The sequence below is a fragment of the Daphnia magna genome, linkage group LG7 (genome assembly GCF_020631705.1).
Source record: "Daphnia magna isolate NIES linkage group LG7, ASM2063170v1.1, whole genome shotgun sequence".
Classification (NCBI taxonomy): domain Eukaryota; kingdom Metazoa; phylum Arthropoda; class Branchiopoda; order Diplostraca; family Daphniidae; genus Daphnia; species Daphnia magna.
Genome location: NC_059188.1, coordinates 4,604,865 through 4,619,872, shown reverse-complemented (window position 1 = coordinate 4,619,872; position 15,008 = coordinate 4,604,865). Strand labels below are relative to the sequence as shown.

The following is a 15,008-nucleotide window of genomic DNA, read 5'->3' as shown; positions in this document are numbered from 1 at the left end:
AGTAATTCACTAATGATGTCTATCGAACTCGTGTTCTCAGCGGGATTTCGATGATGAAGTGCTTCCTGCTGCTCTTACTGGTTGGGTCCTGAGAAAAAAACGTTGACAGATGGCAGCACAGCCGCTTGCAGGTATGGGGCTTCTATGTTTTCTTCCATGCTGGCTGGGAAGACCCAATCTTCTGTTCTCGCCGTACAACCCAAAGGTACTTCAAATATTGCAACTGCTGGTAATGTTACTGTTCTTATGGGCGGTTTTCCAACAACAGATGGGCATGAAAATACTATGTCGTGTGGTTTCGTGTCCGAGAATGCCCATTGATTTGCTCCAATGTATACGACTTCTGGACCTCGCCAATCTGAAAATTTCTTCCGGCACTGCGCCTTGATTCCAGGTACATTGTTCATAAAGGCTGATGTGGCACAGGACTTGCAAGCATTCCGTTTGCTGATGCCCGTATGGAATTTACATAACGGTCGGCCTATTTTACTTCACTCCCGGATTTCATCCTTGGAAAATTCCAGGAATTTTTCGATGCCAGCTGCTACTGCAAGAAAGTTTGGTAAGTTGCTAAAGCTGACACTATGCGTTCCATTACCCGCGGCCTTCGGCAGGTTGATGATCTGGAACAGTTTATACTGTTGGGCATGTTCGAAGACAGGGACATGAATGAAGATCCTGAAATGATGTTCCAGTGCCACCACCGTGACTGTGGATTCGCGATAAGCTACCCAAAGCTCATCGCTAGAAATTGACAATCCTCTAGGTAATTGTCTGTTGACATTTTTAATCACTGCCTTAAATCGTGCTGGGGAAACGATTTGAGGGGGCTAAATGCCCATTTGCTAATAGACTGTATCCGATGTTGAGACTATCAGCAAGTTGGTGTAGCCATTGCAGGATTTGATTCAGTGCCTCAAATGTGTCGTCTAGATGGAAGAAATACTGAAAATGGTCTAAGTCAACTTCTTCTAGCTTTGTATTCCACTCTAATAATTGTGTTGTAACGCCTTCCAGGGACGCGAACTGGTCTCGGAGCTCTCTAATCAACTGAGCGTTGGCTCTGGATTCCCACAATGATTCGTTCAGAACGGTAACTTGTTTGTCCATAATGTGTATCATTTCCTTCTGATTAAGCTTAACCTGTTGCACTTGACTGTTTAATTTTTCTAGGTCTTGCTGTGTTGAAACGCCAAAAAGTTATTTGAGAGCTGATGATTTGATTTGCTGAAAATTCTTTTGGTTGCTATTTTTTGGTGTCGAGACCCTTGCTGCTTCCACTTGTCTGCCACTGCTTGCTGTTGGAGAATTTTCTGTTGCAAATAAGCTATTGCAGCTCCGGCCGGCCCTAAATCGAGGTCAGTCACGGTTGTCCATGCTGATTCACTGAAAGTGACATCTACATGTTCTTTAAAAATTGTGTTTCTCTCAGGATAATTACCATAACCATTGATGGATTAAAGACTGTAATCAGAAGCATCAGGAATGGTACCAAACAAGTAAAGTACCTAGCAGGTGGTCTTCTGTTACGGATGGGCCTTTGAGCTGTTGCTACTTCGGTTGAAGCAGGGGACCATGGCGCCATCTGCAGTGAGATGTTCGGTAACTGTAACTTCGTCGTCTGCTAACACTTTAGGGCTTGTAACTAGAGGTATATCTCGTGATTCAATTTCTTGATCTTCCTTTTGTTTGGAGCTATTTCTTGTGGGAGCTGCCATTCATTTGAAGCTTCAAAGAATGGCTTCATACGAATGACGTGCACAATATCCGTTTTCCGTAGTCTTGTTGCCGATATCACCTCATAATTCACCGTGGTGGTTTCCCTCAACCCTTTGAAAGGTCCCAACCATCGAGGAGTTTTTCGGATTTTCGCACTTTTCTGAATAGCTTGTACACTAGCACCAAATCTCCTGATTGGAAGAGATCCCGATGATGTGAGTCGTAACTCTCTTTTTTTTTTTTTTTTCACCTCTTCCATTCTAGTTTTGACCATTTCTCTAGCTTTCGATAATTCGATCTGTAGGCGATCTGCGTAATCTGCTGTGGTGCCATCCTCTGTCAACAATGGATTTGAATCTCAGCCAAGCTCCGAGTCGATTCGTAGTTTCGGTTCACGTCCATAGAAGAGAAAGAATGGAGAATATCCTGTGGATTCTTGCCTGGCTGTGTTGTACGCAAAGATCACGCACTGTAGGGTCTCATCCCAATCACGCTGGTCAGTAGTAACATACATGGAAAGCATTGCTGCTAACGTATGATTCATTCTTTCCCCAGCGCCGTTTGCTTGAGGATGATGTCGTTTTGTGGTTGGTGTGTAATTTTTTGACCACTGCTTGAGATAACTCAGCAACGAATCATTTTCCTCGATCGGTGACAATTTGTTCTGGAGCTCCATTGCGTAGAAAAATTCGGTTTACGAAGAATTCAGCGACATCATCTGCTTTGCCGGTTGAAATGGCTTTCAGCTCAACCCATTTAGTCAGGTAATCCACTGCTACAATTATCATTTTGTTACCCTGAAGAGATAGAGGGAATGGTCCTCGCAGATCCATACCAATTTTCTCAAAAGGGCTATCTACTTTAATGCACTGCAAGAATCCCGGAGGTTTATCTGGGACTCCCTTTCTTCCTTGACAGCTCACACAACTCTGAACGTAGCGATCTATGTTAAGATTCATTTTCGGCCAAAAGAATCGACTGCAAATTTGGTGGAGAGTCCGCTTGATGCCTAAATGACCGGAAAAATGTCATCGTGATAAGCTTGCAAAATTCTTAAACGAAATTCCACAGGTACACATAATCTTCTGTAACTTTTTCCATCTTTAAGAGTTTCTTTGTAGAGTTTTCCGTTATACAGCGCGAAGTTTTTCACTGTTTCTTTTCCATTCTTAAGCTTCGAGATTTTTTCGTTCCAATCACGGTGAGCTTTTTGTTTGCTGACAAATGAGCCACCTACTTCAGGAGAAAGGATGTCCGCTGCGTTTGGTCCAATGGCTGCAACAATGAAACATCGATCATCTTCCATTTGTTGTTTCTGCTGAAAAGAGTTTCGTGAGAGGCAGTCGGCGTTGTCGTTAGTTTTTCCACTACGATATACGATAGTTATACGAGTAATATCGTACTTCTGAAGCGAGACTCCAACGTTCTAAACGTCCGGCGAGATCCCGCTTGCTCATTAACCAACACAACGCTTGATGATTGGTGATCACTTTCACTTGACAACCCCATACAAAACATCGAAACTTGGTAAGACACCACACTAATGCAAGACATTCTTTCTCCGTGATAGAATAATTTCTTTCTGATTTAGATAGTAGGCGGCTTGCGTAGGCTACTGGTCTTTCGACTCCATTGATTCACTGGGCTAGTACACCTACTATGCTGAAACCACAGGCATGGTCACATTTGAGGTCCTCGAACTGTCGTCTGCTAGATGTTTTGTCTGCTATTTCCGCGGACAAAAATTGTGGCACTCGCTAGGGGCACTGACTACCCGGATCAGTCATAACATTCCCTCCAAAACGTTGTCAACAATGGGGAAAGTAGTCGCTTGTGACTTTTTTCCGCGCTGTTTTCCTCTGGATTAAAAATAAAAAATTTACCACAAAAAAAAGGAAACCTGAATCAATTCATCTTTGTATTACACACCTTAATATATATTAATACACATTAATTGACTGTCTTAGACAGTTTGCGAAGCTTATACTGCTCTTCTTTTAATTTCTGGCTAACCTCATTTTTTAAAGGTTTTGATTCCATATGATATCGGATTTCTATACATTCAAACATTAAAAAAGGGACCAATCTCTTATGTAAGTGTTATAACGACAAGTGTGTGTCTAAGACTGTCTGTATTGGGCTTTGCATAGCGGGGATACACCACTCTCTAGTTGACGTGGCATCTAGCGGTCAGCACTAGATACTACAACATCTCCCCCTCACACACTAATTAAACAAATGACACTGTGATTAGAACATGAATGAGCGAATGACAAGAACGGTGAGAGGCTGAACACGATAATACACAACGAGATGAACAATGTGACAAGATTACGCGTTGACATGAACAATGGGATGTAGATAAGCCAAGAGATGAACAACTAATAAACCAGAAATGAGAAACGCATAACGAACGAAACGAGCAAACACACCATATACTCAACACGGCTTGAGGTAAGGGCGGCCAGAGCGAGTCTATCCAGGAGGAGGAGAAGTGTTTCCACTTCGTAGGCTTTTGCTAAATTTTTCAGCTTTTACGAACTTTGTAAGTTTTTGGGTAAGCTTCAGCTTTTTGTAAGTTTTTATAAGATTGTGTAAGTTTTTATGAGATTGTGTAAGTTTTCATGAGATTGTATAAGTTTTTTCAGCTAAATGAATATTATGCATTTTGTGACTGGAGGTTGCTGATTTTTGCTGGCAATCTGGCAATCCTTGCATTCTACTATACAGTGGAACAAGTTAACAAGTAGTGTATGCCTGTAGCAGACGCCTTATTGCAGTTGGCAGAGTAAGCAGACTCGAATAGGTATAGAAGAGAGATTCAAAATTTCTGAGTCAACTTGCTCCACAGACCACAATTCCGTAACCATATGGGTATGTATATTAAAGACTTCATTAGTTTTATTGATTAAACCATATTATTGACCTTTGACGCAAGTAATCTCTATTATCCAGTTATTAGAGTTGAATAATGTCAAAAGATTCTACAAATTGTGCCAGTTCATCGTCTTCCAATTCCAGTAGTTCTGGTTTAATTTCATCATTCGTTTCAAACGAAAATGATGGTCATGTTAATCACTCACGGAAGTCCAAGAACAAAGTAAGCCTTAAAAATTTGTCTGGTATTTGAATATTGAAGTTGTAAAACTAAAGTATTCGATTTGTGTTCATATCAAGGAACATTTTGCACAAAAAGATAGAATTTCTGAAAAAACCAATTCAGATAATGATGATGATGAATGTTTTTTTCAAAACCATGATACTGAATCTGAATTTGTTGAGTCAAGTGAAGGTGATGAGCAGAGTTGCCACGAGCGCCCTTGATTTTTAAGCGCGCACACGCTCACGCTTAAATTTTTAAGCGGCGCACAACTCAACTAAAAATGAGTTGTGCGGCGCACCGCTCAAAAAATAATGATGCTCATCTTCCCGCTTAAACTTGTCAGCGCCACCAAGCGCATTCCACAGGAAGTCATTGTACTTTGACTTGTAGTTGTAGCAAACTAGTCGTGACTGAACAATGGCAGATGAAACTTTTGACCAGGAGCTTCCTGAAAACGATAGTGAAACTGAAAATGCAGCCCAAGTTGAAACTGCAAGTGGAAATGTGAGGTAAGTAAAAAGTGCAAGCCACGTTTAACATGTACTGCACAGATATTTGGAAGCAATTTTGAAATATTTCCCAATGCTAACATTTTCTGTTTGTAGTATTTGTATTTCTGACAGTGACAGCAGTAAAGTACAACTTCCATCAGAGTTTTTTGAAAATATGGGTGATTCGAAAGACAAAAAAGCTGGTTTGTATAAATGTCTCTTCAAAGGCTGTAAGCTAAAGACGAAAAAAAGATGGGACACCAAAGTATCTCGTAGTCAAGAATGATTCAAGGTGCAACGGAAAGCGTCATTTTCTGGTAAGCAATTGGTACTAATGTTATAGGAATTGCAAATACTATATTGTTGTTGTTTCACTAGGCACATGATCCCAACAATGAACTTGGACTAAAAGAGAAGTGGAATTTGGCTGTTGTCAAGATGACTGGTAAAAACAAAATTTCAACTGTGGATCGTGCTCCAACTAGTCTGCATATTCTCAGACAATCAGACTTTGATAAATACGTATTGGTAAAAATAATTAGCAGTTCAAAATTTTTTTCTCGATATTTATAACTTATTTCTTTATTCTTAGAATTTCCTCATCATGGATGGAATACCTCTTCATGAAGTTGAAAATGAAGGATTCAAGTTACTTATGTCTAAAGCAGCTCCTCATTTAAAGATATATGGACGAACGTTCTACACCATGTTACTTAAAAAAGAATTTGCTAGCAGACAACAGCAACTCAAACAAGTATTACTTAATTGTAGTGATGCTGCCACTACCATAGATGCGTGGACGTGCAGTAGAAGATCGTACTTAGGCGAAACAGTTCATTGGTTTGACAAGGCCAGAGTGAAACGACAGAGTGCCTGCCTTGCATGCCGTCGCATAAAAGGACGCCACACGCATGACGTTTTGGAAAAACTGATCGAATCAATTCATGAAGAATACCAAATAACGGATAAATTGCGTGGGTCAACGACAGACAACGGTTCCAACTTCCTAAAATGTTTTCGTGAAACGGGTGCTTCATCTACGCTTCCGAATTATGAAGAAGAGGACAATCAAGATTACTATGATGATTCTAAGGATGAAGAGATGGTTTATTTTGAAATCGGAGAGATATTGAATGACCATTCAGGAGACACACTATTGAGAAACGAAAATTTGACACTACCTGTGCACAGACGGTGTGCTTGCCACCTACTCAGTTTAGTTTCGAAAACCAATGTAAAAAAAATCCAAGACTACCTATTCGAACAATTAAGGTCAACTGTTTTCGAGAAACTTCAGAAGATATGGAATAAGCAAAATTCCAGTTCTTTGAATTCTGACATTATAGTGCGGCACTTAGGTAAACTCTTCGTTGTTCGAAATGACACGCGTTGGAATTCCGAGTACAATGCTGTAAGCTGTTTTGTTCGATTATTGAAGAAGAAAAACCGTGCATTGAAGAAGCTTTTTGAAGAACTAAAGCTTGATTTCATAACACCAAATGAAGAACAATTTTTAAAAGAGTACGTTGTCGTAATGAAACCTATGTGCGATTCCTTGGATATATTACAGGCTAACATACATGTTGGAATGGGGTATTTATTACCAACTCTTACTGTGTTGCGAAAGAAGTTGATGTCTTTTACGGATGACACTTCTATTACTCTTTGCCAGGCTTTAGTCAATAGTCTATTGGATGCGATTCATTTTCGGTAAGTTTATTGATCTTATAATAACGATTGTTGTGTCGTATTCAGAACGTTTGTGTATTTCATTAGGTTCGACAAAATGTTCACTGACAACGAACTTCGACTAGCAACGATAACGAATCCCATGTTTAAGCTCTCGTGGCTAGACAAAGATGAAGATATTGAACTTGCAAAAAGTTTGCTAACTTGTGAATATAATCGTCTTAAGGGCATCGCACAAGAGGCTTCTTCGTATGTATATCTAGAATTTAAAACATAAAACCTAAAAATTAATCCACTTAAAATTAATTTACATATCAGATGAAAGCAGTGACTGTTCTTCATCTTCTCTATCTGGCCCAAGCCCAATAAAGCAACGAAAGAAGAATTTTTTTGCGTCAATCACCAAAAAACGAAGCAAGAAGCAATGTGATGATGAGGTCGACAACTACCTCAATTTGTGTGACAGCTTGGATAAATTGTGTGACTATCCAATTATCCAACAAATTTATAAGTAAGTAGATAACGTGCTGATTTTTATACACACTGTTGTAAGGATTCTTATTTTTATTTTTAAAAGACACTATAACGTGACACTGCCCTCTTCTGCATCAGTGGAAAGACTTTTCAGCCAAGGAGGTCTGATTTACTCTGCCAGACGTATGAAAATGACTGACATACACTTCGAGATGTTACTGTTCTTAAAAGTGAACAACAAGACTTTCAAAGACTGGTGACATTGGTTAGGTTTTGATTACGTGATTGATAGACTAATATATTAGTGATCTTCTAAACTTCTCCTACTTTTCTTATAATTTTTATTCAAATTAAGAATCTTATTACTTTATCTGGAGGCTTGTTCAAGGTGTGTATAACAAGACATGCAATCAGTCCTGCTTCTTCACATTCTAGTTGGAGGCTTGACTGTTTCATTAAGTCTATATCCTTCTCCTGAATGGAATCATCATTTTAAAAAATGTCATACAAACTAGAACTCAATCTTACCTGCTAGTTTAAACTTTGTATCACACTTATCAGCTTTCTTCTTTTAAAAAAATTCTTGATGTTATCCGTTCTGATTTTCTACCAGCGTTGTGTGTGATCAGCTGGTTTAAGTAGAAAGAAAGTTGAAGTTCGAACAGTTTAAGCTCTGAAACTGCGGTTTTTAGGTGTTCACTTGATATTTCATAGAGATTTGGTTTCAGACTTTGTGTTATTCTTTCACCTAAAATCTTCCATGCAACACAAAGAGCCAATAAATGGAAGGCTAGTATGCAAAAGAATACTTGTAGTAGTTTGACTTGGAATTGGAAGTCAGAGAATGCCAAATCAAAAATAGTAATCAATGTTTCTCAATAGGTAATTGAGGTTTGGAAAAAAAGGGTAGTAAATGAAACAAAAAGTATTCATTTATACCACTAGGTGTCGCACTGAAAGAAGCGATAAAATAATCGATAAAATAAGCGATGAAATTTAAGCGCCGCACAACTCAACGACAGTTGAGCGTGTGCGCCGCACCGCTTAACTACAATTGAGCGTGTGCGGCGCAAACGCTCAAAAATTTAAGCGGGCGGCAGCTATGGTGATGAGCCTGTATTAAAAAGAAGTAGGCAACACAAAACAACGAAAAAGGTAAGTCTCTCAAAACTCTGAATCATATATTAAAAGTAATGGATTTGTGATGTCTAGGTAAAATCAGTAAAGAGACAGCAGAAGCAGGAAACAAGAAAACGTGTACCTGCTAAATGTTTAAATTATTGGTTGAAACTTGATAATTTTAAACATTGGTTGCAATCAAGGTACAATTCAAGAGCAAAGATGAATACTGCATATTGCACTGTCTGCAATACCTACATGCAGAATTGGAAACAGCAACTAGATAGACACTGAAAAACCCCTAAACACAAGGCGGCATTTAGTAGAAACTGTCAAATCTTTAAAACAGAAAAAGTTGATGGAGGGATTTACTGGTCAAAGTCTTGAGAGAAAGGTGGTAGAGAGCGAAATTCGATTGTGCACTCTCATTGGAGAACAGAATCTTCCGTTTAGTTTTGTGGATCCTCTTGTATCTGTTTTGAAGAAATCTTTTCCAGAAGACCCAACATTGTCAAAGGTACCACTCGGAAAGCAAAAGTGTGGAAGCATAATTAGAGGTACTAACTGTCTATCACAATTATTGTTCTATTACCAAAACTTTCTTTAATCTTATCACCAATTATTTTTCCATTCATCCAGGAGTTGGAAGTTATCTTGGCCAAACATTGAAAGACAGAGTGAAAGGAAAACATCTTGGTGTAATAATCGAGGAGACAACGGACTTGTCTGTTCAATCACAACTTGGTGTTGTCCTGCAATATTTTAATATTGATGAGTTCCGTCAGTCACAAGAATTGCTAGATCTTACAAATTGCCATGATAAATCTGCTGAAGGTCTAACGAAAGCAATTACTGATCTTCTCAAGAAACATGAAATCGACAAAGAAATGATAGTTGGCTTCTGCGCCGATACTACCAATTCCATGTTTGGCTCACGCCATTCTGTTTCGAAACTTTTAACTGACAAAATTCCTCAAATCCTGTGTGTAAAATGTAGCTGCCACTCGATTCACTTGTGCTCACACTACGCATCGCTGCAGCTGCCAAAAACAATTGATGATGTCGTACGGGGCATTTGCACCCATTTCAGCCGTAGCCCAAAAAGAAGAGAACTCTATGCAAAATTTCAACTTTTAATGGAATGTGAAGACCATGTTTTTGTTAGTCCAGGACAAACTCGGTGGCTAACAATGGAATATGCAGTCAATCGTGTGTTGGAGCAGTATGACGCTCTGAGCCAATATTTCCATGAACTTTGAAAGACTGATCCGACTGTCAACCATGACGTTATCGTCACTGCGTTAGAAAACCCGGTCACAAAGATCTATATATACAATTCCTTCAGGATGCCCTAAAATTGTTCAACGACTTCAATACAGTGCCGGTCCAGTTATAGAACCGCCTATCTATGGAACTGGCTCAGTTATCGAACCGATTTTTCTTTGCCGTGTTTCAGCGCCACCGTTGGCCGTATTATGAACTATATCGATTTTCTATGGCGGGAATGAATTGGTTTTGCCTTTTAAAACATGCAAAAAAATATCAATGTAATTGGTTTTATCTTTTTAGGCAATGTTGTACATCGGTTCAATGACCCAACTAATAATAATAGGCGGTAAAGTTATTCTAAGAACGTCAAAATTTGAGGGACGAAAGAACCGACGATAGGTGGCACTAAGATCGGGTGCTCAGTTATAGAACCATTCAGTTATAGAACCGCGCACAGGCCGGTTCTATAACTGGACCGGCACTGTACTCTGTTTCAATCAGATATACCACTACTGCACACAGTAAAACAAGAGGTGCAAGATCTGATCAGAAACTGTGCAAACAACTTTATGGAAGGGAATTATGTAGACAAATTAGAACCACTAAAACTAGATCCGTTCAAAACTGAAATGTATTTGCCTCTTCATGAAGTATATTTATGTATGATTTAACATGCCAAAATTTTTAGATACTTTATAAATGACGCTCTCTTGCTGTCCTCTTAGGAATTAACGCAACAGCATTCATCAGCCTGCTTCAGAGTCAAGCTAGAGTTTCTTTTTCCCAACACTTCATTCGCATCATCTGAGTCGGGAACTGAAAACGCGACTGAACCCGTAAGTGCCCCCTTGTCCCCTAGGCCCCCTACTGCCTCAGCCAATGTAGTCCAGTGCACCGTTTTTCCTCAGCTTCAAGTATACCCTCATGCACTGCCACCTCCTTAGTCAGCTTAATTTGGCTACAGCCACTCTTAGTATCAATTCGACTAGTTTAATTTCTTGCAAATGCTTTTGCCACTCACGTCGCCAGGGCTGCATCAGCAAGAGTTTCCACTGCATCTGCGAGACCTACAGCTGTCACAACTGCTGCGTGGCCTAATACAGCCCCAACTACCTTGGCTACAACGTCTATCTCCGTTTCCGATGTACCTTTGATATGCTCACAGCCTGCGAGAAGAGCACAGACGGGGCTACAAGAGCTAGAGGGACGCATCACATCAGTGCGTGAAAATGTAAGGAATTTCTGGATTACTTCGATCCAGGAAATGCAGTCGCGGTTCAAATTCGATGACTCTGTGTATACGCTTACTGAGATGTTAGTCCCCGCAAATGCTAGAAAAAAGAAACCCAATAGTCTTGCTGATTTGTTTCTTCGATTCCAATCTCTGAGAAAAGTTTGTGATGCTGTAAAGGCTGATGAAGAGTGGAGAAGTCAAAGCAAATTAAATCCCGGTTTCTTTGGTTGCAAAGATGCTAGAGAAATAAGTCAATTGTCAGTCGAAAAGTATTGGCAAATTCTAATGCATTTGGAGATCCCAAATTTAAATACTCCCCGTCGCAGGTTCCCAAACCTTTCAAGCTGTGTTGCCCTACTGCTCTGTTTGCCAGCATCTAAGGTGGTTTGTGAGAGATTGTTTAGTACATTAAAACTTATCAAAACGGATCGTCGCACTCGGTTGCACGGTAGCTCCGTCTCTAGTCTAATGCGGATAAAAGGTTTTTTAAAAAACCAAAAAAAATCAGCTTCAGATGTGATCTTTCCTGAAAATCTCATCAATCATGCTTGAAAAATTAAAGCGAATGCGGTGATTGGATCCAAAGAAGCCAGTATACCAGTAAATCGTACTGTGGTCATACAGGTTAAAATTGTCGACCAAATTGACGTCGATTAAATATTTTTGTTTCATTTTCAAGTTTTTCTGTCCTTCGTCTCTCATTGAATGGCGATCGTCAATTTATCATGCGTTTCATGTGTGTGTACTGTGTGAAATCGAACTAAGCGAACTTACAGTTAACGTAGAAATATACGTTAATTCAGTCTTAAAAATTGAGATAAACAAATTTAGTTTTTTAATGGTAAAAAAATGTAAGTTTTTTTACAAGTTTTCTAAATAAAAGTAAGTGTTTCTACAAGTTTTCAGAATTATTGTAACTTTTTTGCAAGTTTTTTAAGAAAATTACGTAAGTTTAAATGTAAGCTTTTCGTTTTCTGGAAAGCTAAAAAACAAGCTTTATCAGACAACGTCGCAAGCTTTCTCGTTTCTCAAAGTGGAAACACTGTCGAGGGGGCACGATGGCCAGCGGAGTGGACACTGAGTGGTGTGACTGGGCGGAAGATGGCTGGCCGGCCAGGACCAGCACGGCATGCGACCTCGCAGGAGTTGCCCGGCCGGAAGAAGAGCTGACAAACACCGGTGGAAGCGGCGGCACTGTTGACTGTTGACTAACGGCCACCGAAAATGACTGGGCTATCTGACCATTCACCGCGCGGGTAGGCGGACCTGGTGGACGCCAAGATAGGGCCGGAAGCAGACTGCTAGTAGAGGCGGGGCGATACCCACGAGCAGCAGACGATGGCACAGGAGCCCTGCCTCTCTGTTGACCAACATCAAATCCTGACGATGGTGAGTTGTCAATATTGATGTCGCGGCGAGTGCGACGAAAAGCTCGCCCATCTGCCAACTAAATGACATACGAGTTCGGCTCGCTGCAAACAATTTCGATGGCTCCTGGCAACCATAAGCCTAAAATGAATGCTCTGACGCGCTGACCTACAATGAACGCCGACCCACGGATATCTGGACGACCACCATGATTAAAACAAGCTGTAGCTTGACGACGTTGCAATTGGCCGTGAACAAACTTTGCAGACACAAACTGCGGAACCAGCCGACTCTGCAAAAACGGCAAGTTGCCTTGAAGATTACGTCCCTGTAAGAGCACTGCCGGAGACGGTAGTTCCGACGATGTGGGGGTCGCCTTGAATCACCACCAACGCTTCCCACAGAGACCGGCCATCAGCAAAAATTTTTAAGGACGTTTTTTTACTGTTTGGATGTGGCGTTCTAGCAGTCCATTAGACTGGGCGTAGGTTGGGCTGGACGTAACGGACCGAACGGCTCGACCTTCGCAAAATGCGCGGAACTCGGCGCAATCAAACTGGGAGCCATTGTCCGACATGACCACTTCCGGAACGCCGAAGTCACTGAAAATGTGCTCCACTTATGTGATGACAGACGATTACGACAAACTGCACAATCGAACGCAAGCTGGCCACTTACTATAGGCGTCGACTACCAGTATGTAGTTTACGCTACGATGAAGAAAAATATCAGCCGACACCCACTGAAAAGCATGAACCGGCAACAACACTTGACGAAGAGGTTGAGCTGGGTTGCGATGTCAATTAGTTTGGCAGATGGAACAGCTGGCCACCATATTTCAAAATTGCTCCTCACATCCGGGCCAATAAACGGCCGACCTTGCTCGTAAAATGCACTTTACTTCTACAAAGTGGCCGTCATGGATTCTGGCCAACACCTCCTGCCGAAGGGAAACTGGGACTACCAAGCGGAGGCCATTGAGTAGCAGACTACCAGCCTCAGTTAGGTGGTGGCGTACTGGCCAGAACGGTTTTAAGGCCACTGGACACTGGGCCTTGTGTTCAGGCCATCCGCGAAGAAGTTCTTCTTTGAGGAGACGGAGAGTAGGATCGGCAGTCATCGCCGCTGCAAACTTGACACGAGTCGAGTCATGGGGAATGACCAGGTCGAGAATGGAGTGTACCTGCTCCTCACAGCCTTGAGTGACGTCATCTGTGAAAAGGCGGGGCGACGGAGCCCGACTAAGTGTGTCTGCAATAAATAGCTCCTTGGCCGGCTTGTAGACGAGCTTGAAGTCGAACCTTTGGAGCTGTAGGTGCATCCGCTGGATCCTGGGGGAGCAAGAAGCGATGAGTTTGTCCAGGAGGCCGACCAACGGTTTGTGATCAGACTCAACCACCACCATTTGGCCATAGATATACTGGCAAAAACACATAAGTCCAAACTGGACCGCCAACAGCTCTTTTTCAATTTAGAAATACCGCTTTTGGGTAACGGTGAGGGACGTTGACGAGTACGCGATCGGTTGGTTATTTTGGAGCAACACAGCACCGATTCCGACGGGAGAGGCATCAACAGAGACGACCAAGAGTAGCGAGTGGTCAAACAGGCGTAGCACTGAAAGCGACGACAAAGCACTTTTTAGCTGACGAAGGGCCATCTGCTGAGGTTCTTCCCAAACCCATGCTGCGTCCGCCTTGATTAAGTCCCGTAGCGGTCTTGTCAGACCTGCGAGATTTTGGCAGAACTTATCCAGGTAAGTTACCATGCCCAGGAGGCGGGCGAGATCTGCCGGACAAGCCGGATCTGGCATTTCCACACCGTCACCTGCTGGCGCCACTTGGATCCACTACTAGACGTCATTAGCGCATGCGAGACGTAATAATCTTCCTCAACTGACCGCGGGAGTCATCACCGTACCGCCACTCTCGACGTCACCGACCCATTGCATCTCACCCTCAACAGTATGAACTTTTGCCGTGGGGTTTGGCGCTTGACGTGACGACACCTGACGGGTGTTTGAGGAACTCGGACAACAACTAGACACATGGCCTATTACACCGCAAGTAAAACACCGGACATTCGAAACACGACACCTATTTTTTCTATGGTGACGACCGCACTTGTTGCATCTGAAATGCTGCTGGCCATCTACTATATTGGTCGGTGGGGTTGAATGTTTATTTGTCGCTGGCTGTTGATCAGGCTGGGCTCGAGGTATTAACTGAGACAATTCCGGCTTTTTGGCAAACCTCCTGTTAACGGGCCGACTCTCAATGGCGTGAGCAGCATCTGTTGTTGACGTTGTATTGATTTGGCTAAGCTGGGCTTTGGACGATTCACACGCACGCACAATTTCACACGTGCTTTCCAACAACAAATCTTTTTAATACAACAGTTTCTCACGGACCAGGGGATCAGCCACACCTAACACTATCTGGTCTCGTAATACCGAATCAACACCAGTTCTATTGCCGCAGATTTTAACCAGACTGCGGAGATCAATTACCCACGAATCAAGAGTTTCGCCAGGCATCTGATG

At 41.8% G+C, this 15,008-nt stretch overlaps 1 protein-coding gene across 1 annotated transcript; it reads left to right on the top strand.

The window, feature by feature from the left end:
- The first annotated feature begins 5,438 nt into the window (after window positions 1-5,438).
- Window positions 5,439-7,371, top strand: LOC123474458. Its single transcript, XM_045176672.1, has 5 exons — window positions 5,439-5,630; window positions 5,692-5,841; window positions 5,906-7,023; window positions 7,090-7,255; window positions 7,321-7,371. Exons 2-5 carry the CDS (start codon window positions 5,752-5,754, stop codon window positions 7,369-7,371), a joined length of 1,425 nt encoding a protein of 474 aa, XP_045032607.1. The 5' UTR covers window positions 5,439-5,630; window positions 5,692-5,751.
- Window positions 7,372-15,008: the final 7,637 nt, after the last annotated feature.